This window comes from Microtus pennsylvanicus, chromosome 11 (assembly GCF_037038515.1).
Source record: "Microtus pennsylvanicus isolate mMicPen1 chromosome 11, mMicPen1.hap1, whole genome shotgun sequence".
NCBI lineage: Eukaryota > Metazoa > Chordata > Mammalia > Rodentia > Cricetidae > Microtus > Microtus pennsylvanicus.
Window position 1 is genome coordinate 89415666 of NC_134589.1, and position 24233 is coordinate 89439898.

General features: G+C 47.0%; 1 protein-coding gene across 2 annotated transcripts in view; it reads left to right on the forward strand.

Annotated features, from left to right (window-relative positions):
* Window positions 1-416: 416 nt before the first annotated feature.
* Window positions 417-24233, forward strand: part of Fam234a (family with sequence similarity 234 member A) — a 28815-nt gene continuing 4998 nt past the window's right edge. Inside the window, exons 1-5 of one of the 2 annotated variants that reach the window (XM_075941409.1) lie at window positions 417-641; window positions 18720-18831; window positions 21160-21456; window positions 23317-23433; window positions 23758-23952. In XM_075941409.1, the coding sequence (XP_075797524.1) occupies window positions 21192-21456; window positions 23317-23433; window positions 23758-23952 (577 nt within the window). In that variant the 5' untranslated portion in view covers window positions 417-641; window positions 18720-18831; window positions 21160-21191. The remainder of the gene's footprint in view (window positions 642-18719; window positions 18832-21159; window positions 21457-23316; window positions 23434-23757; window positions 23953-24233) is intronic. The other variant, XM_075941410.1, reaches the window with a different exon arrangement.

Here is a 24233-nt window from a genome sequence, read left to right on the forward strand (position 1 = left end):
CGTGCCTGTGCGTAGAGGGAAGAAAATGCCGCGGACAGTAGGTGCACGGAACGATTTGCGGTCTAGAAAAAAGAACCCTTAGAGAGGGTCTCCTTCTGGTCAGGTGACCAATGTCTCCCTTCACAGTTTTCTGGGGTCAGTATTGCAACATGAGACCCAAGCTATCATAACAGTACCATGTCAAAATGCTCGGCTCCAGCACTAGTGGGCTCTTTGCTGGAAAGGAGCAACACCGGACGCCACATTCACGTTGCTAAGCAATTAACTCAGGTAGCTTGACTAGGTCACGCTGGTACGCCCCTTCCGCCGACAGGAAGTGACGCACAGCGCTGGTGGGGTGGAACTAAGGAGGAAACCATAGCCTCTTTGGGGCGGGGCTTGCTGCAGGGCAGGTCTGGGGCGGGCCCTGTGGGGGCGTGGCACGCTGCCCTCCAGGCCGGGGCGGGCCCGGGGCGGCTGGGGAAGGGCGCCGCTCTCCTACGCAGTCCGTCCTTCTGCTCCAGTGCTCTCCACCCCGGCTGCTTGGAATGTGGATCCCGGACTCCAGGGACCGCAGTTGAGCCAGCTCTGGCAGTCCAGGACCACTTGCTGAGGAGCAGGATCTCCCGGACGCGTCTGAGAGCAGGTCGAGAGCCAACTAGGTAACTCTCACTCGCGACCTCTTTCGGGCCGAAGCCGGCTGCGTTCGATTGCCAGGAGCTAGTGGGGGCCTGGAGCCGGTCCGGCCACCTGGAGAGCGGCGCACTGCTCGGGTCGGCCCCGCCTGAGCTCCCAGAGTAGCAGGGTCATACAAGGGGCCTGGCACCTCCGGGCGCGCGGAACTCGCCGAAACAAATCTGTGTTCACTTGTGTGTTCCCTGGAGGGCGCAGTGCTGACCCAGAGCGACAGGGAGTGACCTACCTGAGAGACCCTGGGCTCAGGAGGACATCTGCTAGTCTCGTGTAGTTCCTTAAATTCTGTCCCTCTCAGCAGGGCAATAGTGAGAATCAGTTTATATTCTTCAAGTTCAGGGCCAAGGCAATGTGGTGGGTAACGTCATGGATGGTGATGGGGATGTCTTCATTCTTCACCCTCACAGTTCTCCCGGCTGCTTGTTTCTTTAATCTGATCACCGCCTCCTCCTGCTGCCTTGAACTGGAAGCAATGTTCCTGCTTGAGCATTTCGGGTGCTGGGCCGTTGTTTCTTCCATACTGGCATTTTTCTCACTCCCCCTTCCAATTGCCTCCTTGTGCTGCTTATCAATTGCTTTGTAACAAAGAAACACAAAATTTAATGGATTAAAACAATCTTTATGCTAGGTGTGGTGGTGCATACCTCGAATACGGAAGTTGAGGATAAGACCTAAGAATTCTGAGTTTGAGGTCAGCCTAGGCTACAACATGAGGTCTTGTCCAACTAAATGCACAAAATAAAACAACATTTACGAGTCAGCACTTTGTGTGGGCTGCGAACCAGACGTAGGTGATGATGGCCCGATGGCTCTCACTAGGTTGAGGGGATCTAAATCCAAGACAACTGACTCAAAAGGCCAGTGGCTAGTGTTATCGATGCCCCTGGAATCTTTCCTGTTTTCTATTGGTAGCTGTCTTCCCTCATAAGGGAAATGGGGGTGGGGGTGTGATAGGAACTACTGTACTTTTTGTGACTCAGTTTTGAAGTCTAACACCCCCTCCACATTCTGGGAATAGGTACAGCAAAGAGTTTGTGAAATTTGTGTGTGTGTGTGTGTGTGTGTGTGTGTGTATGTGTGCGTGTGTGTATGTGTGCGTGTGTGTGTATGTGTGCGTGTGTGTATGTGTGCGTGTGTGTGTATGTGTGCGTGTGTGTGTGTGTGTATGTGTGCATGTGGGGGGGTGCGGGGGGGTGCGTATCAGAGAAGACAACTTGTAGGAGTAGGGGCTCCAGGGATCCTCTTCTCCAGTCCTCCGGTGCTGGAAGTGTGTGTGTTGCCATTCCAGTATGTTTGTGCACTGTGATCATGTTTGGTGCCTGTGGAGGTCCAAAGAGGTCATTGGATTCACCAGAAGTTACAGATGTTTGTGAACTACCATGTGGGTGCTGGGGTTGATCCTGGATCTTCTGCAAGAACAGCAAATGCTCTTAACTTCTGAGCCAACTCTCTAGCCCCTTGTGATTGTATTTTAAAACCATGCTGCTAACCACACCTATGGGAAGAGAGCGCCTACTCATTCCTCTAATTAAAGCTGGAGTTCCACACCGAACATTCACACGGCTTTCATGTGAGAATGACTGACTAGACAGTTGGTCTTGGGACGGGGCTTTTCCAAGGGAAGAGAAGTGTTCAGTCACCAGGATGATGTTGAGCACTTGGGAAAGCAGATTTCCCTGTAGAAAATTGAGGCGGTCAGCTGGGCAGTGGTGGCGTACACCTTTAATTGCAGCGCTCAGGATGCAGAGATAGGAGGATCTCTGTGAGTTTGAGGCCAGCCTGGTCTGCAGAGCAAGTTCCAGGACAGCCAGAGATACATAGAGAAACCCTGTCTCGAAAAATAACAAATAAACAAACAAAACCATTGCGGTGGACTTAACTAGAGAAAAATACGGTCACAGTACTAAAAAGAAGGCACAGGGCCAGGTGGTATTGGCGCACACCTTTAGTTCCAGCACTCAGGAGGCAGAGGCAGGCGGATGTCTGTGAGTTCCAGGCCAGCCTGGTCTACAGAGTGAATTCCAGGACAGGATCCAAAAGCTACACAGAGAAACTCTGTCTCAAAAAGACAAAGAAAAAGAAAAAAGAAAAGAAAAAAGGCACAAGTGTTGTCACTTCTGATTGGTGTCCCGTGTTTACAGTTGGCATTTAAAGCCACCTGATCCTGCAAGCTATAGATTTCTTTCTTTTTTTTTAATGGTTAATGAACTCACGTGTTAGTAAGTGACTCTCCCAAGAGAGGCTGATGGTCATATTAAAGATTAGACATTCATTCAGACATGTGCACGCTTATGTGTATTTTCTGCCGGCCACCACTCTGCTTTGTCCTTGGACAGGGTGAGCAGTAACAATAAGTGTGTGTTAAATTTCTGGAAATCTCTGTCACGAGAACCCAGAGGGGAACCCTAAGCCACCGTGGTATAAAGCATCACGGGAAGTGTCCTGGTGGGTTTTTGGCACATCTGTTTTCTACTTGCATTGTAGGAGCAGGTAGAGGAAGAGGGGCAGATGTGGGGGCAAGTGCAGAACAACAGTGTGATGGGGACAGATTGTGGCTGTGAGACGCGGGAAGGGTGGCAGGCAGACAGGAGCCAGGGATGGAAGGACCTGGTGTTAACCAAGGTTTTGACTTTGTTCTGAAGTGGTCATGACTCATTCTAGACTCGTAACACGACCAGGAGATATTTTTGGAACATCTGAGAGGGCTCCAGAAATCACTGTGAGAAGTTTTAAAATACAACCTAAGCGGTCGCCATGAGGAGGACCTGGGGCTGTTGAGATGGCTCAACCTGTAAAGACACCTGCCCCCAAGTCTGCTGATCTGAGTTGGATTCCTGGGTCTCACATGGTGTAAGGAGAGAACCAGCTCCTGCAAGTTGTTCTCTGACTCCCACAAATGCTGTCAGTGGCATGCATGTGCCCATACACATATACACACTCATTAAATAAAATGAAATGAAAGGAAAAATATAAAAGGGAGGGACTAGATCAACAAGATAGGTGAGTTAGGCTCTACAGGGTTTCTTAAGTGTCCTGAAGTTTACCACACATCTCACTCAAAATTGATCTTGAAACCCACGCTCTTGGTGTGATGCGCTCCCAATCTCATTTGTAAGCACCTTCATGGAACTTAGGTTTTTAGACTATAACATGTACAAAAATGCTGACTCCTAACTAAATAATCAGAAAGTAGGTGCTGACCACTCATGTGATTTATCTCTGAAGTGGAATACGTTTTAGAATGGTCATAGGTTGAGCATGCAGGAGTCGTGTGTTAGTTCATTGGTGAAAACAGTTGGTTTTCTGTTGACCTCACTCAGTCTTGGTAGTTGATTCACAGAGCTGGTGTTCTCTATTTGTCTGTGAATGTATAGATGTGTCCATTAAGAAAGTCTTAAAAAAATGATGTGGCAGTCAGGCATGGTGGCACAAGCCTGTAATCTTAGAATTTGAGAGTCACAGGCACACGAATCAGAAGTTCAAGATCAGCTAGATAGCACATTGAAGGCCAGCCTGGGTAATAAGACCCCGTGTAAAAAACAAACAAAATTTTAAAAAAATCCAGAAACAGACAACAACAAAAATAGCGATAAGAATTGATGCAAAACTTCAAGTAAATTTTTGCAAATTAAAGTTATAATTTACCTTAATAGTCCCCTACTAAATGTAGGGGTGAAAAGGAATAATACAGATTCATAGGGGAATTGCAGGAAATAAGTCTAATCTAGACTTCAGGAAAAAAGTTTATCCCTTGGGCTAATCTGTAAGACTTACCTGAGACCGATTTCCTTCTGAGCTGAATATGGTCTGTGTACACTGTGATAGTTTTTGTCTTAGTCAGGGAACCATGACCTTAAGATTTGTTCCACTTTGAGAAATTATTGTGCCTCTGTTCTTTGTGTTGAGATTCCGCTTTGTGGAGAGAGTCAGTAGTGTTCGCTGTAAACAACAGAACACTATAACTATCTTTGTCTCACATCTGCTTGGCTCAGCTGGAAAACCCGGTGCTGCCTGGTTGGTTGTTGTGGGCGTCTGTCTCAAACATCTCATATTTGAACCCAGTTAGACTACAGGGACCAGTCTTGGAGGTGGTGCAGGCCATGCAGTGTAAAAGACTTTCTTTTGTTCTTTTTTTGGGGGGTGGGGGTGGTTTTGAGACAGGTTTCTCTATGTAGCCTTGCCTGCTCTAGAACTCTCTGAGTTTGAGGCCAGCCTTGAACTCAAATCCACCTGCTCCTGCCTCCCAACTGCTGGGATTAAAGGTATTCAGAACCATGCCCACCTTGTTCTTGTGTTTTGTTTATTTGAGACAGGGCTTCTCTGTGTTACAGCCCTAACTGTCCTGGAACTAGCTCTTGTAGACCAGGCTGGCTTTGAACTCAGAGATCTTCCTGCCTCTGCCTCCTGAATGCTGAGATTAAAGGCATTTGCCACCACTGCCTGATTTTGTTCTTGTTTGTTCCTGTTTTTGTTCTTGTATATAGCCCAGGCTGAATACAAAACCAAAAAAGGCTGAATTTCAGCTCACTGTGATGCCCTGCTTTAGCCTCCTGAGTCCTTTAATTACTGATGTACGGTCATGCCCGTATATGTAAATATATATATTTTAAATATTTACTTATTATTATGTATACAGTATTCTGTCTGCTTGTATGCCTACAGGCCAGAAGAGGGCACCAAACCTAATTACAGATGGTTGTGAGCCACCATGTGGTTGCTGGGAATTGAACTCAGGACCTTTGGAAGAGCAGGCAGTACTCTTAACCACTGAGCCATCTCTCCAGCCTAATATATATATATATATATATATATATATATATATATATATATATTAGGGACAAGCTTTTGTTCACTCTTGTTGTAAGATTGGTTGGTGATGGTAGGTCAGGAATAAACTTAGGATCTGGAACAAGGAGACCGAGTTGTTATACTCATCTTTTTGTCCAGAGACATGCTCCTTAAAATCTTGTGCCGAGCTGGGTGATGGTGGCTCACTCCTTTAATCCCAGCACTAGGGAGGCAGAGGCAGGCAGATCTCTGTGAGTTCGAGGCCAGCCTGGTCTACAAGAGCTAGTTCCAGGACAGGCTCCAAGGTTACAGACAGAGAAACCCTGTCTCAGGGGTGAAAAAAATTGGCCCAAGCCAGGGGCAGTGGGGGCACACGCCTTTCTTTAATCCCAGCACTGGGGAGGCAGAGGTAGGTGGATCTCTGTAAGTTCGAGGCCAACCTGGTTTACAGAGTGAGTTCTAGGACAGTTTCCAAAACCACACAGAGAAACCCTGTCTTGAAAAACAAAAACAAACAAACAAAAACAACTTGTGCCCATTTCAGTTATATTTGAGTGTTCACTGTGTGTGCTTTTTGGGACAGTGTCATAAAATTGATCTGGCAGAAGATGAGCACGCAGAGAATGCTTTGAGTTGGAGATGTACCACACACACAAGTTATGAAAGAAATATACTGAGTTTCTGGGGCAAGAAGAGATTAACAAGGGTCAAACCAAACTTTTCTAACAAACTGAACTTTTCTAGGACTTTATGCTTCTCAAGCTGGGACTTGACAAATGAATGAAGGGGTAGATTCAGGTTCTCTCTCTCTCTCTCTCTCTCTCTCTCTCTCTCTCTCTCTCTCTCTCTCTCTCGTGTGTGTGTGTGTGTGTGTGTGTGTGTGTGTGTGAGAGAGAGAGAGAGAGAGAGAGAGAGAGAGAGAGAGAGAGAGAGAGAGAGAGAGAGAGAATAGTTAGATGATGAGTATCAGGAAGTTCCCAAGAAGGACACAAGCTGAACACATGTGAAGACAGAAAGTGGAGCCAGGCAGTGGTGCACACATCTTTAATTCCCAGCACTCAGCCCTTGGGAGGCAGAGCCAGCTGAATATCTGAGTTCAGTGCCAGCCTGGTCTACACAGCGAGTTCCGGGACAGCCAGGGCTGCACAGAGAAACCCTGTCTCAAAACAGCTGGAGATAATGGCTCATGGGTTAGATGGCTCAGCAGTTAAGAGCACAGGGTGCTCTTGAAAGGACCCAGTTCGATTCCCAGCCCCTGTGTGACAGCTCATAGCCTTCTGTAACTCCAGTTACAGGGGATCTAATACTCTTTTCTGATTTCTGTGGGCACCAGGCACAAATGTGGTACACAAACATATATGTATAAACTGTGTTTTATATCAAAATGCTTAATTTTGAATGCTAGATCTTTTTGGCTAACTTCCTTTATTCATAGAACTTTTGCTTAAAAGAATGAGTTTGCCATGGTGGTGTGGGCCTATAATTCCAGCACCTGGGAGGTAGAGGCAAAAAGATGAGGAATTCAGGGTAAGTTCCAAGCCAGCCTGTGCAGAAAAGAAAAGGGGCCTTGTCACAGTAGAGGACTTGCTGTGAAAGAATGAGAAATTGAGTTTGGATTCCCAGAAGGTAGACTCCATGTTGACCTCTGGCCTTCACATGCATGGATACACATGCACAATAGCACACACACACACCACAACACTTAGATTTTTGATAAGGTGCTAGGAATATATATAATATATATATATATACACACACACATATATATATGTGATTGTGTTTATGTATATGTATATATGACCCTTTGCTTTCAGATCAGTAGAACTGCCATTGCAAATTATTTGCTCTGCCCATCCTGGGGATTTCAAACCTCCCATAAATTTGAAGCAAACATAATCAGATTCGTTTTTATTTTTAATTGTCTCTGACTCAGAAACTCAGAGCCCTTAGAGGAAGCGTATTTCATTTCCTTTCTGCATCCACTGTGTTTATGAACTACACAAGCTCTGGCACAATTTTATTGTTCTTTCCCCACAATCAGCGTTTTCACTCAGGTCATGATAGTCTGCATGCTACTGGAGGACAGGTGTGGCAGCCCATGGAACAGAGAATGAGTGTCTAATTTCCTGATAGTCCGTGGAGCCAGGGGACAATCTGTCTGAAAAACTATCAAAGGCGTTGTCTTGCTTCAAGCTATCTTTTGTTTTGTCTCCCCCCAACAATGATATATATCATAGGGTTGGGATATAACCTATTAGATGTTTGCCTTTTTGGCGTACATAAAGCCTTAGTTTCAGGGCTGGAGAGATGGCTCAGTGGTTAAGAGCACTGGCTGCTCTTCCAGAGATCCTGAGTTCAATTCCCAGCAACCACATGGTGGCTCACAACCATCTGTAATAAGATCTGGCACCCGCTTCTGGCATGCGGGCATACATGGAGGCAGAATGTTGTATACATAAAGAATAAATAAATAAATCTTTAAAAAAAAAGTCTTAGTTTCAATCCCCAATCCCTGGTGCTGCAAAACTTGTGTGTGTGCGTGTATGTGTGTATATGTGTGTTTGTACATGTTCATGAGTGTGCATTGGGAGGCTAAATTGACATCAGGTAACTTTCTCAGTTCTCCACCTTATTTATTTATTTATTTATTTATTTATTTTCTGTATACAAGTGCTTTTTCTGTGTGTATGTTTGGGCACCACCGAGTTTCTGGTGCCCATGGAGGTCAGAAGCAGTATTGGGTCCCTTGGAACTGGAGTTATAGATTTGTGAGCTGTCATGTGGGGGCAAGCAATTGAACCTGGGTCCTAGCAATTGAACCTGGGTCCTCTGGAATAGCAACAAGTGTTCTTAAATGTTGAGCCATCTCTCCAGGCTTAACAATAAATTACTAAGAAGTTTATTTTAAAACAGTTTTTTGGTTTACATGTATTTTTGCCACTTATTAAAATGCAGGTAGATTTGCATACTAGTGAGAATGATGTGTTTTTTTTGTTTTTTTGTTTTTTTTTTGGTTTTTTCGAGACAGGGTTTCTCTGTGGCTTTGGAGCCTGTCCTGGAACTAGCTCTTGTAGACCAGGCTGGTCTCGAACTCACAGATCCGCCTGCCTCTGCCTCCCGAGTGCTGGGATTAAAGGCGTGCGCCACCATCGCCCGGCCAATGATGTGTTTGTTTATCTTTCCTAAGAATTAAAGTTAGGCTGAGGCTGGGGGTGGCGCCACACGCCTTTAATCCCAGAGCTTGGGAGATGGAGGCAGGTGGACTCTCTGTGATGTCATGATGTCTCGGCCAGCCTGGTCTGCAGAGTGAGTTGGAGGCCAGCCAGGGATACACAGTGAGACCCTGTCTCAAAAATAAATAAGTAGCCAGTGTGGTGGTGCACACCTTTAACCGCAGCACTTGGGAGGCAGACGAAGGAGGATCTCTGAATTTGAGACTAGCCGGGTCTACAGAGCGAGTTCCAGGACAGCCAGGGTAATGTAGAGACTCTGTCTCAATAAATAAAGTTAGCTCAAATATTCAATACTGCACAAGACAGCATCTTCAGAACTTTCTGAGTTGGATGATGTTTTTATTTTGTATAAATGCATGATTAAAAGTGCCAGAAGTCATTTAAGAAATTATGAGAAATTTGGTCCCAATTCTAAAATGGAATTCTTTGGGGATTGTTTTCATTTTAAATGCAAGGTACCTCTGTTAGACCCTGAACTTGCTATGTAGCCAAGGCTGATCCTGATCCTTGGTGCTTCCTGCCTCCCTCTCCCAACTGCTGGGGTTCCAAGTGTTTACCACCGTGCCTGGTCTTGTTTTTCTAATGACCAAATGTACTGACTCTGGTTGTTAGTGTAATTGCCGCAGTGTGGCAGGGACGGTGCCAAGCTCGGTTTCCTTGGCAGCCAGGCCTTGTAATGCTTTGTCTGTTGCTCCAGGTATTTTTAATGACCACAGCAAATGAAAACGTTAATACCTTTCTGGTAGTGCCGAGCAAATTTCTGAACCAGCCTCATGCTGCCTGTGTGAAATATGAACTGCCTGGCTTTGGTTTGTTGCTCTTGGGGCCTTTAATAACTACCTTTTTTGTTGATGTCTGAGTAGAGTCCCCAGAATATTCTTCCTAGGGATCCTATGGGTGCCATGAAGGAATTTCACAACAGTATTTTTGGACTTTCCTTTCCAAGTTAAGCCTGCACTCACCCGTTCTGCAGTAAGGCATTAAGCCCTGTGTGGAGAGTGCTTAGCAATGAGAGGATGGGCCATCTGTCCCTTTGGTGTTTAGGCTGTCACTGTGGTCTGGCCTACGTGATCCTCGGTGACTGTGGCCTTTGCTCTCTGCTCTGAGGATTTGGTAATCTCAGTTTTGATGACTTAGGCTGTATGGTTTTTATCCACTCTGAAAAGGGAAGTGATTGCAGCGGTGGCTTCAAGAAGCCAGTAATTCTGCTGAAACAGCTGCAACAGGCCAGTGGCTAGGCTGTTCTTGGAGTATGTCCCTAAGTTACTGAAAAACTCCTCCAGTAATGATATTCTTCCATCCACAAGCAAAGCCAAACAAAAGGTTCCTGTCTTTGGAGAAAAGCAGTTTCATAGAACTGGGGGCTTGAAGGCGTTGGCTAAGGCGCCAAGGGAGCTGGTTCTCCCTCCTGAACTTGTTTGAACCTCTGACTTCACTTTTTTTTTTTTGGTTTTTCAAGACAGGGTTTCTTTGTAGCTTTGGAGCCTGTCCTGGAACTAGCTCTTGTAGACCAGGTTGGCCTCAGACTCACAGAGATCCCCCTGCCTCTGCCTCCCGAGTGCTGGGATTAAAGGCGTGCGCCACCACCGCCCTGCCCACCTCCTTTTGTTATTTGTGTTTTATTTTGAACTAATGATGCATTCAAAAGCTATTGTAAAAATCATGTAGTGTCTTGGCTCCCCGCGCTTGGATGGTAATGGTCTCACAGACCGGACCGAACGTTGTCCTATACAGAAAGTTATTTGTTGCACAGTGTGTGTTAGTTGGAGGCCAGCTTGGTCTCATCAGCCTGCCAGCTTTTACCGTCTTCGCGCAGGTCCAGCTGCATAAACCTTCACTCTAGGTGACACTGATGTGCCAGCCTTACGATCAGGATGCCAGTTCGTACCTCGGAAGAGACACGCCCTGCCCTGCTATACCTTACCTCTTACCCCAGGCTGCATGGGAAGTCTTGTCCCGCAGAAGCAGATGCCCAGGGGAGCTGTGCAATCTGCTCACAGAGATTCAGTGTAGGCTGTGATTCCCGGGGAAACAAGCACCGGGCATAGAACACTGTCTTTTACTGAGGGAGAAGGAAACTGTCATCTCTTCTGTCTGGCTCAGGTGCACTTTGGGGATAAATGACATTATTTTTATTTGATTTGGGCCCACAGTCTTCCCCAGGGCTTGGTTCTGTCAGAACAGGAGTCTATAAAGAAAGATTACAGTGGAACTGGAGCGACGGCTTGATGATGGAGAATACTTGCTGTCCTTGCAGAGGACCTGCGTTCAGTTCCCAGCACCCACAGGGCAGCTCACCACCATTGCAACTCCAATTCCAAGGGGATCCAATGCCCTCTTCTAGTCTCTGTGGGCATCAAGCAAGCATGTTGTATATAGACATACATGCAGGTAAAACACTTATACACATAAAATTAAAAAAAAAAATTAAGACTGGTGTTGGTGGCATACACCTTTAATCCCAGCACCCGGACAGCAGAGACTTTTAAGCGGGATGGAGAGATGGCTGAGGGGTTAAAGCACTGGCTTCTCTTCCAGAGGTCCTGAGTTCAATTCCCAGCAACACATAGTAGCCCATAACCATCTATAATGGAATCTGATGCCCTCTTCTGGAGTGCAGGCATATGTGCAGACAGAGCCATCAAAGGCCCTGAGTTCAATTCCCAGCAACCATATGGTGGATCACAACCATCTGTAGTGAGATCTGGCACTGTCTCTTGGAAAGTGAATATATATAATAAATATATATATAATAAATAAGCAACAAAAACAAGAAACAAAGAACCCAGGTTCAATTCCCAGCACCCACATGGCAGCTCACAGCTGTCTGTAACTCCACTTCCAGGGGATCTGATACTCTCACACAGACATACATACAGGCAGAACACTAATGTACATAAAATGCAAACAAATAACTAAATTTAAAAAATAATTAGAAGGCAAGCTAGTTAAGTTCTTGTTATTTATTATGACTCTGTGTGTGTGTGTGTGTGTGTGTGTGTGTGTGTGTGTGTCTGTGTCTGTGTCTGTGTAGGGGGAGCATAAATTCCCTGGCTTACACATGGAGGTCAGAAAATACGTTTTGTGAAGTCAGTTTTTCTTTCCTTTCACTTCCAGGGATTGAACTCAGTTCTCCGGGCACATGGCATACACAGCAAGTGCCTTTACCCACTGGGCCATCCTGCCTACTCTCAGTTCCTTTGCTTTACCCTTGAGTACCTACCAAGGTTTCTGTCTACTGGCTATTTTCCACGGGATGCCTTCAAATTTCCAAAGGCTTCCCAGTAGAATTTACTATCTCCCTTCTGTGGATCATTTGTTCTGGATTCCAATATAAAAACAGCCCTGTGAAGCCAGCCTTTGTCTGGGGTGAGGACTGTGGCCTTGGGGCGTGGCCAATGGTCACCGCAGGAGGCCTGTGACCAAGTGGGTAGTTCTTCAGAACTTAAACAAAGTTCTTTAGCTCTTTCGGACTTAGAAACCCAGGGTTGACATGTGTATATATGCTGTGACTTCTTTTGTACTAGCTCAAAGTAGAAACAACTCAAATATCCTCTAGTATGCCTCTGTTCAAACTGCAGCATCCACACATGGGCTGCTCAGCCCAGAACGGGAAGAGACTGATAATATCTGTGACAACTTGGGTGGACCTCGTCATACTGAGTGGAAAAAAACAACTTCAAAGTTCGCATACCATGATCCACTTATAAAATGTTCTCTGAAGACAATATTTAGAAATGGAAAGTTCAACCGGTCTTAGTGGGTGTGCCTTTAATTGCAGCTCTTAGGAGGATCAGGAGCTTAAGGTCACCCTGAGTACATAAGCAACTCCAGACTAGTCTAACTTAACAGGAGCACCTTTACCAAAAAAAGAAAAATGTAAAAAGATTGCTCAGCAAGTAAAAGTACTTGTCATATAAGCCTGGCAACCTGTGTTCAATCCCTAGAAGCCACAGTAGAAGAGAACTCCTTTTTTTGTTTCTATTTTTTTTCTATCTACTTTTGTTTTTTAATTAAAAAGAAAAATAGGACTGGAGAGATGACCCCATCATTCAAAACAGCATATGCTTTCCCAGAAGACCCAAGTTTGATTTCCAGCACCCACATGGCAGTTAGCAACCCTCTGTAGCTCCAGTTCCAGAGGCCCCAACACCATCTCTGGCCTCCAAGGGTGTGCAATGCATACACTACATACAGGCAAGACACTCATCCACATAAAATATGATTTCAATTTTTTTTGTTTGTTTTTTTCAAGACAGGGATTCTCTGTGTAACAGCCTTGGCTGTTCTGGAACTGGCTCTTAGATCAGGCTGGCCTTGAACTCACTGAGATCTATCTGCCTCTGCCTCTGCCTCTGCCTCCCAAGTGCTGGGATTAAAGGCATATGCCGCCGCCACCACCTGACTTTAAATTTTTTTTGTTATATAGTTTTCTGCCTGCACGCCAGAAAGGGGTACTTGATCTCACTATATAGGTGGTTGTAAGTCACCATGTGGTTGCTGGGAACTGAACTCAGGACCTCTGGAAGAACAGCCAGTGCTCTTAACTTCTGAGCCGTCTCTCCAGCCCAGTTTTAAAGTTTTTAATAATTTAATAATGTGTATGAGTGTTTTAATAATTTAATAATGTGTATGAGTGTTTTAATAATTATGTATGTGTATGAGTGTTTTGCCTGCATGTATGTCTGTGACCCACACACATGCATTGCCCAAGGAGGTCAGAAGAGAGTTGTGGATTCCCTGAACTGGAGGTATAGTTGTTAGGCACCATATGGGTGCTGGAAACTGAACTGGGGTTCTCTACAAGAGCATCAGGTGCTCTTAACTGCTGAGCTGTCTCTTAAAAGCATCTCCTGGCCCAGCAGTGGTGGCGTACACTTTTAGTCCCAGCACTTGGGAGGCAGAGGCAGGCAGATCTCTGAGTTTGAGGCCATCCTGGGCTACAGAGTGAGTTTCACTACAAGTTCCAAAGCTACAGAGAAACCCTGCCTTGAAACCCCCTCCCCAAAGAAGAAGGAAGGAAGGAAGGAAGGAAGGAAGGAAGGAAGGAGGGAGGGAGGGAGGGAGGGAGGGAGGGAGGGAGGGAGGGAAGGAAGGAAGGAAGGAAGGAAGGAAGGAAGGAAGGAAGGAAGGAAGCAGATATCAAAGTGATAAGGCATTAGAGTGTTTCTCAAACCTGCCTCCACCTGGCTGCGTGAGCCACAGCACGGTTTTACCCTTCTGTGTGGCTCATATGTGTTCATGTGTGTGCATGCTTGGAGACCAGGCGTCATTCTTCAGGAACTGTTCACCTCTTTGAAGACTTTGGCTGGGACTTGGTGGGCTCCATTTTGACGTGGCTGGCTAGCCAGAGTCTCAGGTTCCACCTGACTCCGCCTCCCTTCCACCTGACTCCGCCTCCCATCCATCTGACTCCGCCTCCCTCCCACCTGACTCCGCCTCCCTAGTGCCGGGTCACAAAGCTCACCAGCCTGCTCAGGCTCTCCACAGACCTGAGGGTCAGCGGGTCAGCTCCAGTCCTTGACTGCCTACCCAGTTCCCATTCTTTTCTTTTTTGAGACAGCCTCTCAGGCAGCTCAAGGGTTATATAGAGCCCTATATAGAGGAGCTGGCCCTTGACCCACAGAGGTCTACCTGCCTCTGCTTTCTGGATGTTGAGATATAAGGCATGAGCCACCACACCTGGCTTTTCCTGAATTTTCCAGACTGGGTCTTACGTATTTAGTTAACCTTAAACTCATTAGTCGACGAGCATAGCCTTGAACTTCTGCCCAGGCTTAACTAGTGCTGGGATCACGTGAGTCAGCCACGCCCGAGTTCTCTCACCCTTTTAGATGGAACCATTTCGAGCCTGCACCTTTAATCCCAGCACTCAGGAGCTCTGGCAGAGCACAGGCAGGCGGAGCTCTGTGATTTTGAGGCCAACCTAATCTACAGAACAAGTTCCAGTATAGTCAGAGCTACACTGAGAAACCCTGTCTCGAGGGAAAAAAAAAAAGAACCATTTCTGCACTACTTCCTACAGCCATTTTATCGCATAATCTTGACTAGGGCGAATCTTTAGTGCTCTTTTCTGTCGAATCAGGATTTTCTGGAAAAGCTGCTTATGGTGTTTTCAGCAGCCTCACCAATGCTTCCACACCAGATGCCTAGCACAGCGCTTGAGTAACTGATGGAGAAACGTCGAGGTGAAGTTCTAGGTCTTTGTTTACAAGGCTGTGCCCAAACGGTCCCCATGTCTGCCAGTCTTGACCGCCCCTCTGCGGCTGCTCACATTCACCTCAGCGGTAGATGGAAACTGAGTAACAGAATCATCGCTGTTTCTTTTGGTGGCAACACCAGGATTAAGGCCTGGGCTTGCAGCATGCCAGCCATGTACTCTGTCTCTTTCTGCAGGCCACACTTCCAGTGCGTCTATGTGCAGGCCCCTTCCCCTGGGCCCTTTGTTTCCTTTGACACAGGTCTCATTACAGACTTGCTATGTAAAGATGGTGTTGATGTTGCACTCCTGGTCATTTCCCCCACACCCGTCAGTTAGGATTGCAGACATGCATTGTCTGGGTCATCAATGATTTATTCATTTATGTATCTTTTTAAATTTTATGCTTTATTTTATTCTGTATGGGTGTTTTGCCTGCATATATGTCTGTGTACTGCATGGATGCAGTACCTATGGAAGCCAGGAGAGGGCATCAGACTCCCTGGGATTGGAGTTACAGATAGTTCTGGGCCAGCATGTGGGTGCTGGAAATTGAACCTAGGTCTTCTGGATAGCAGCCAGTGCTCTTAGCCATGGAACCTCTCCAACCTATTATTTACTTAAAAAGAAAATAAATTAAGGACAATGGATGTAGCTCAGTGGAGTTCACTTGGCTCTTATGCAGGAAACCAGTCTCTAGTATCACAAGTAAATAAAATAGGGTGTCCTTCACTCTCCATCCCCAGTCTCCTGATCTGGTGGGTTCCCAGGCCATCCTCACTTCACCCAATAGTCTTCTCCAAAGGTTTGGCTTTGGCCTGGGAATCTGGAGATGGCTCATTCACAGCCTCTGCTGCTTCCTGGACGATGGGCAACAAGTGAGTGATTCCCACTTTCTTAGGCCTCTGTTTTCTGTGAGTTCGAGGACAGCCTGGTCTACAGAGTGAGTTCCAGGACTGGCTCCAAAGCTACACAGAGACATCTTGTCTTGAAAAAACAAACAAACAAACAAACAAACAAAAAAGAAACAAGGCAAGAACTGATTCCCACAAGTTGTTCCCATGACCTGATGACCTGATGACCTGACGACCTGATGACCTGACGACCTGACGACCTGACGACCTGATGACCTGATGACCTAGCTAACCCAGCACTCAGGAGCATTCGTGGTGTCCACTCACTACTTCTAAGCCTGTGGCAGAGATGGGAGCCTGGGCAGGTTTTTTTTTTTTTTCCACTGGGCTCCAAATCAGAAAACAGATAACTCGCTGGGGGAGTGATGTACACCTGTGATATCCTGGTGCCTGGGAGGCAGAGGCAGGAAGATCACAAGTTCAAGCCAGCCTGGACTGCATAGTGAGATCCAAACCCAAATAAACAAAACAAAATCCCCAGACGTAGTGGTGTACACCTGTACTCCCAATACTAGAGTTCAAGGCCGGCTTTGACCATGTGGTGAGTTTGAGGCCATCCAGGACTACATGAAGCCATGTTTCAAAACAGCAACGAAAGCCATTCACAGAAACTGGCAGTGCTCCATTCCCGCCACAGGTGACCCATCTGGTGTGATGTCATATGATAAATCACGAAGTATATTAACTCTTCCCATTCCCGGGGTGATAGGATGGCTGTGGGAAGGGCTTTTGCTGCTCAGCTTACCGACCTAAGTTCAATTCTGCTGGGAAGGAGAGAACCAACTCCTGCAAGTTGTCTTTTGACTGAACTCACGCGGACACATACACGTGCGCCTGCTCACAATGAAGGAACGAAGGAATGAACGGCTAAGCATAAGAATAAAGAGTTTGCTGCTCCTTTAGCTTTGAGAGATCACCTTTATAGCGTAGCTACTCCGTTCATTTTACTTTGTTTACTTTTACTTGTGCCGCCAGGCCAGCTTTTGTTTTCCTGGTCGTAGTTATAAAATGGCCTTCTGGAGGTATCCTTGCCATATCTCCATAGATGCGTGGGCTATTCTGAAAGGACAGTAAGAAACTGGTAGCATGCTTCTGCTCCTAAGATTTGTCCTCTTTTGCCTTCCAAAGATTGTATTAGATGTGTTCATTACTGAGGTTTTTCGGGGGGTACAGGTGCATGTAACCAAGCCAGGCCTTAAATCTAACATGTAGCTGAAGGTAACTTTGCGTTCTGATCTTCTTTCTTCACCACCAAAGTACTAGGTTGCAGGAGTGCGCCTCCATGTCCACATATTACTGACCTTTTTAAACACACATTTATTTATTTATTTACGGTTTTTTTGAGACAGGGTTTCTCTGTAGCTTTGGAGCCTGTCCTGGAACTCACTCTGTAGACCAGACTGGCCTCGAATTTACAGAGATTCACCTGTCTCTGCCTCCCGAGTGCTGGGATTAAAGGTGTGTGCCACCACCGCCTGGATAATTTATTTTATTCTTGTGCGTGTGTCTGTGTGTATGTTATCTGTGTGAATGTATGAACACATGTGTGTAGATGCAGATGGAGGCAGGAGAGAATCAAACCTGCGAACCTGGACTTACAGGCATTAATGATCCAGCCACCGTGAGTGCTCAGATCTGAACTCAGTCCTCACGATTGGACAGCAACATTTTTAAATGCTGAGTCACTTAGGCTGATTTCAAAAATTAAAATAAGCCGGGAGGCAGAGGCAGGCGGGTCTCTGGGAGTTTGAGGCCAGCCTGGTCTACAAGAGCTAGTGCCAGGACAGGCTCCAAAGCTACAGAGAAACCCTGTCTCAAAAAACTAAAAAAAAAAAAAACAAAAAAAAAAAACAAAAAAATTAAAATAAATAAACAGAAAACCAAGCTAACTTGTAGTGCTTTACGTGGTCCTTTGTTCTTAGGTTGAGGTGTCCATGCGGCTTAGGAATTTGAGAATGACTAAGAAAAGGAGAACAGGAGCTGGGGCTGTAGCTCGGATGGTAGCGTGCACTAGTGAACACGAGGCCTGGGCTGGCTCTCTGACTGCATAGACTGGGCGTGCATGGCAGCTCACTCCTGTGTTCCCAGCACGTGGGGCGTGGACGCAAGATGAGTTCAGGGTCACCTCTGGCACATAAGTGAGTTCAAGACCACCCTAGACTACATGAGACTTTGTCTCAAAATACAAAAGAATGCCAGATGTCGTGGCACCTGCCTTTAACCCAGCACTTGGGAGGCAGGCAGATGGGTTTGGGGCCAGCCTGGTCTATATAGTGATATTCTGGCCAGTCGGGATTTCATAGTGAGACCAACCCTGTCTCAAAACTACCACCAACTCCAAAAACACAAAACAAAACAAATTAAATAAATAAAAGGAAAAGCAGGATGATGCTGTAGCTCAGTGTTTAGGTGCAAGTCCAGTCCCCAGACAGACACACAGACGGCTGGACACTAGTTTAATAGCCTGAGACCTGTACTTAGATCAACTAAGTCTCCTGAGATTTGCCCAAAAGAAGAACGCTCTCTACACGGATCGAGGCAGTGTTCTCTTCTCTCTGCACCTCTCCTGGTTGGCAGTAAGATGAGGCTCCACTTGGGAGTGAGGAGCACTGTGGCCGTCCTCTGATTCGATGAGCCACAGTGGCTGAATTAGTGGTAGCTAATGAGACAGACAAACAAGGGCAGGTTCTCCGCACTCCTCCTCCACCTGGCTGCCCCTGGGAGCCTCTAGGAGAACATTAGTCCTGACTCTGACTCAGACCCCCGCCTAAGGGGCAATTATTAGACAGTATGGGGTCTGGGACCAGCATTGTGTAGGCACCCGAGTGTGGAGAGTGTAGATAGCTGTGGCAGGACCAGCTGCAGTCATTGGTGACCTGAAGTGCATTTACTGAAGGCTTTACAAACCCTTAGGTCTGCCTGGGCTTATGGAGGCGAAGACCATCCGCGACCAGTGATCAGATGCCCCAGCTGCTGGCCAGGAGATTCTGCTATTGAACAGGCCCTCAGGTGCCCCCACCGCCAGGTAGGTCTGGGAAATGTGGACCTTAAGGGCAGATGGGCTGTGTTTTCAAACTCCTAGGACCCTGCCTTATGCCCAGTGGGTGAAGGTTTCTGCTGTTGTTGAGACGGGGTCTTGTTCTGTAGCTCAGTCTGGCCTTCTACCGGGACAGTCCTCCTATCCCAGCTTCCCAAATGTCAGTATGACAGGTGTGAGCCACCACACCTGACTTGAAATATGAAGCTCAGAGGTGCTTGCCTGCACAGCACCAAAAGATTCTCTGGTTTCCAACAGGTAATGATGGCTGCTCGGCTCAGGCTGGAGTTTCCCGTAATTAGACTTTAGGGCTTCCAGAGCTCTAAAGATAGGATCAAAAATGCTAGCAGGTGGCTTCTCATTCGGTTCTCCTTGCCTTGCCACAAACAGTTGTGCTTTAGACATTCAGATGTCCCTTCCTTGTGTCTGCAGCGCTGGGCTTGCTGCAGCTTGGCTTCTCTTTATGCCTGGCATCGCCCGGCACCTTGCACCTTGCTGCTGCCCCCTGCCAGGTGCACTGCTGACTTTTCCCCTGGTTACCTCTCCCGTACAGCCCGGCTGTGCTGCCCCACCCACCTCAGGGGCTTGGGCTTAATGTGGGGCCTGGATGACTCAATGTTTGATTTTCCCTTGGCCGACTCATTACCTTTGATAGGAATACCTCTTCTGACCTTCGTTTGTGGTAGAAGAGACAGCATGCTGGCACATGACTGTAGCCATAAACTGAGGAGATTGTGAGCTTGAGGCCAGCCTGGGGTGCATAGTTAGACCCTACCTCAAAAAACAAGCGAACAACAACAACTACAACAAAACAAACAAACACAAAAAAACACCATGGGCTGGAGAGGTGGCTCAGCAGTTAAAAGAACTTGCTGCCCTTCCAGAGGACCAAAGTTTGAGATGGTTTCTCTATGTAACCCTGGCTGTCCTGGAACTCAGTCTGTAAACCAGGCTGGCCTCATACTCAGAGATGCCAGAGATCCGCCTGCCTCCGCCTCCCAGGTGCTGGGATTAAAGGCGTGCACCGCCACTCCCTGCTCATTTAAGATTGTTTTAAGTTGGTAGTGGGGGAGGCACAGGCAGGTGGATCTCTGTGAGTTCAGGGTAAATCTAGTCTCCCGTAGTAAGTTCCCAGTCAGCCAGAACTTGTAAGAACCTGTCTCAACAACAACAACAAAAGTTTCTCTGAAGTTGGAATCTAGATCTTTTTTTTTAATTAATTAACTTATTTTTAATGTGTATGGGTGTAATTTATTTTTAATGTGTATGGGTGTAATTTATTTTTAATGTGTATGGGTGTAATTTATTTTTAATGTGTATGGGTGTTTTGCCTGCATGTATGTCCATAAAGCATGTGTGTGCAATGCCTGCGGAATCCAGAAGAAAGCATCAGATCCCATGGAACTAGAGTTATGGACCGTTGTGAGCTGCCATGTGGGTGCTTAGAATCAAACCAGGGTCCTATGGAAGAGTAGCCAGTGTCTAGATCTTATGTGGCAGACTTTTCCTGGGAAGGCATCGACTCACCCCAGAATGGGAACCCATGACAGAACAAAGTCCAGCTTGGTGAACCGATAAATTTTGGGGGGGGGTGTTTACTAACAAGAATGTGGGTGAGGGTCACTTGCAGGAGCAGAGAAGACCCCAAAGCAGCTGAAAGCACCCTAACTCAGGTAGCACCCTACCTCAGGAAGCTCTGACCAGGAGCTCTCTCTTTGCACTGCTTGGTAGACCCTCTGGATCTGAGATTCCCCTGAGCACTTGGCTGGTCAGTCTCCCTCCCAGGAGCTGTTTCTCTTTCCGTGAAGCTGGGAAGGGTCCTTCCAGAATCTTTCAGGTTCCACTGTGCCTCCCACTACTTCCTGGAGAGAATCTTTCAGTTCAGAGAAAACTGCCTTCCCACGGATCTCTTGGGAGTCCGTTTGTGAGAATGTTGGCCGCATCCGACTGTCACACATCCCCTTTCCCACCTGTGTGTCTGACAAGTGAGCAGGGGGAGCTTGGTTAATGAATGTCATGCGTGGGTTTATTGTCATTGGTTCTGGTCACCGTGTCCCCTAGTGAAGCCCTGGTGTTAGAGGACAAATATACTGGCTGCTGGTTTGCTGGTTTGTACAACCAACCTGCCTTTTCCTGTTGTATTGACGTCTTAGGTAGCATGTGTTGTGGACAGTCCAAAAATTCATGTCCTTTTTTCTTGGGCTGGTGGTCCAGAGTGGCAACTGTAACCAATGCCTAAGAATCAGAACACAAACTGAGCGAGATGGTGAGCAGCTCATGGAACTGCTGACCGTACCCATTTCTTCTCCCGCGCAGTGACCATCGTTAAGCTCTGGAATGTGCTCAGAATGGGCGATAACAAGGATCTAGAAGCTGAAATCCACCCCTTGAAGAATGAGGACAGAAAACCACAGGAAAACCTGGGAAACCAATCGAAAAGCGAGAACTTGAAGAGCAAGCCTCAGCAGTCCCGCCTGTCCCGGTGCCGCACGGTGGCATTTTTCCTTTCCTTGTTTATCTGTCTCTTCGTGGTGTTTGTCGTCTCTTTCATCATCCCATGTCCAGACCGACCCTCGTCTCAGGGAATGTGGAGGCTTGACTACAACGCTGCAGGTGAGCCTGCCAGGGGCCTCTTTCCCCAGCAGGGTTCCAGACCCCTCTTGGGCCGGCGCTGTTACAAATGGGAGCCTGGTGGTCTTTGGCAGTCAGCCCTGAGTGGCTGCTGGGTTTGCCTCTGAACTTGGAGATGTTAGGAGCCTCTATTGGAACCAGAAGCACTGCCCTGGTCAGGTAGGTAAGAAAAAGGAGGCTTATTGGCTGATTAATGGAAACAGTTCAGTGACTCCGCTGCAGGGAACAGCAGATGTGGAGGTGTCCCGAGGTGCTCCGGGTGGGAAACCAAATCACAGTTTATATCTGCCCCATGAATTAGCCCTTATGAAAAGCAGCAGAAGAGCCTTTCCATTTTTAGTTTTATTTGTTTGTTTGTTTGTTTAGAGACAAGTTCTCATTTAACCTCAGGATGGCTTCAGACGTACGGTGGAGCTGGGCTGGTCTTAAACTCCTGCCTCACACCCTAACTGCTAGGATTATGGGAGTGTGCTCCCATACCTGTGGTCCAGGAGACTGAACCCGGGGCTCCATGAATGCTAGGAACTCACTCTACCACCTGAGCTGCATCCTTACTTCCCCAAGTCTTGCTTTTTTTTTTTAAGACTTATTTATTTATGCATATGAGTGTTCTGTCTTCCATTAGGACTGCAGGCCAGAAGAGGGCATCAGATCTCATTATAGATGGTTGTGAGCCACCATGTGGTTGCTGGGAATTGAACTCAGGACCTCTGGAAGAGCAGCCACTGCTCTTTAACTACTGAGCCATCTTTCCAGCCCGTCTTGTTCTTTTAATGAATGTATTTCTTTCTTTTTGTCTTTTTGGTTGTTGTGTTTTTTGTTTTTCCAGACAGGGTTTCTTTGGGTAGCCTTGATTGTCCTGGAACTCAGTCTGTAGACCAGGCTGGCCTCTGCCTCTGGAAGATCCTCTGCAACAGCTGAGGATCAGTAATGAGCTGTCCACTCCAGCCACTGCTGTTTAGACAAGTTCTGGCTATGGAACTGTTGCTGGCCTAGAATGTACTATATTGCCTAGGCTGGCCTCAGACGTGTTATGTCACTGAGGCTATGAACTCATCCTAAACCTCCTGCTCCCAGTTCTCATGCAGAAAACTGCTCTTGGTTGATAAGTAGCCACATTGAACGTCTTCGCATGTGCCTGTTCATCACTTGGACATCTTAGGAGAGATGGCTGTGAAATCCTTCACCCACTTTTTTTTTTTTTGAGACAGGGTTTCTCTGTGTAGTCTTGGATGTCCTGGAACTAGCACTGTAGACCAGACTGGCCTCGAACTTGCAGAGATTGGCTTACTTTTACTCCTTAGTGCTGAGATTAAAGGTGTGAACCATCACACCAGGCCTATATTTTCTAGTTCTAATTCTGTCTAGGAGTCTGATCCATTTTGAGTATGATAAATGCCCAAATTCAACCTCTTATGGTTTGGTTTTAAGCGTAGAGCTTCTCACTTGAACCCTTGATGACGGAGATACAGGGACTAACAAGGGTGGAGTGTGACTGAATCCCATGCTGGTCTTGAGGACTGTCTTCTGTACAGATACTCAGATTTTTTTTTCTACTTTGTTTGTTTGTTTGTTTCTTTTTGAGACAAGGTCTTTCTTTTAGCCTTGGCTGTCCTGGAACTCTCTGTGTAGATCATTCTGGCCTCAAACTCACAGAGATCTGCCTGCCTCTGAAGAAACTGCTTGTCTTAGTGAGGAAGATCCTGCTCTTATCTGGGGAGGGGGAGTACCTCCCAGTGGCAAGTTGTACGTTGGGAGCACCAAACCACACAGAGCATTCAACTTGACCTTCCCAAAGACAGGCATGACCCGCGGAGCATAGTCTGTGACTTTCTTTTTCAGTCCCGTATGACTTTCTGGCTACGGGAGACGTAAACAGGGACAAGATCCAGGACGTTCTCTTTCTTTATAAAAACACCAACAGCAGTAACAATTTCACCAGATCCTGTGCCGATGAAGGTAATTCCTGTTCCTTTTAACAAGGAGCCCCCACCCCATGGGATGAAGGCTCTTTGTCCACACCACCTTTTTATTTGGAGCATTCGAGTGGAGGGGATTCAGGGAACCACCCCATCCTTTTTTCTTTCTAATAGAATAGGCTCGATAAGGCTTTCAGTTCCCTCACTCCACCTGGGGCCAACCCCAGTGCCTTCTGAGACTCTGGTCTAAGGGGAAGTAAGGGAAATGGGCTCAGTCATGTGGCTGAGACACAGAATAAGGGAGCCAGGAGGTGGCAGAACACTGTCTGAGACTGACCAAATGGTTGTCCCCTCTCCCCTCCAGGCTTTTCCACTCCTTGTGCCTTTGTGGCTGCTGTGTCCGGGGCCAATGGCAGCGTGCTCTGGGAGAGACCTGTGGCCCAAGATATCGCCCTTGTAAAGTGTGCCGTACCACTAACGTCGGACAGTGAGGTGTCTTCTTCTGCCTGTATCCTTGTGGGAAGACTAGGTTCTTTCATTGCGGTCAGCTTATTCACAGGTCAGCCCTGGCTCTCTCCTGGGGGTTGCTGAGTGGGTAGGAACCTTTCAAATGAGGGTGTGACCACTTGGAAGCCAGTGGTGTCAACTCTTTCAGCTGCTCTGCCGTGTTGCCCTTGTGTCTTTGCAAACACAGTTTGCATCTTGCTGTGGATGCTAACAGACAACTAGTGTCACCTGCTATGAGGGAATAGTGGTCAGCCTTGGCTCCTGGTGGCTTAGAGGGCCGGACTGAGCCTACTGATGCCGCTCTCCTAGAACAAGTCTCCGAGCCTTAATGTA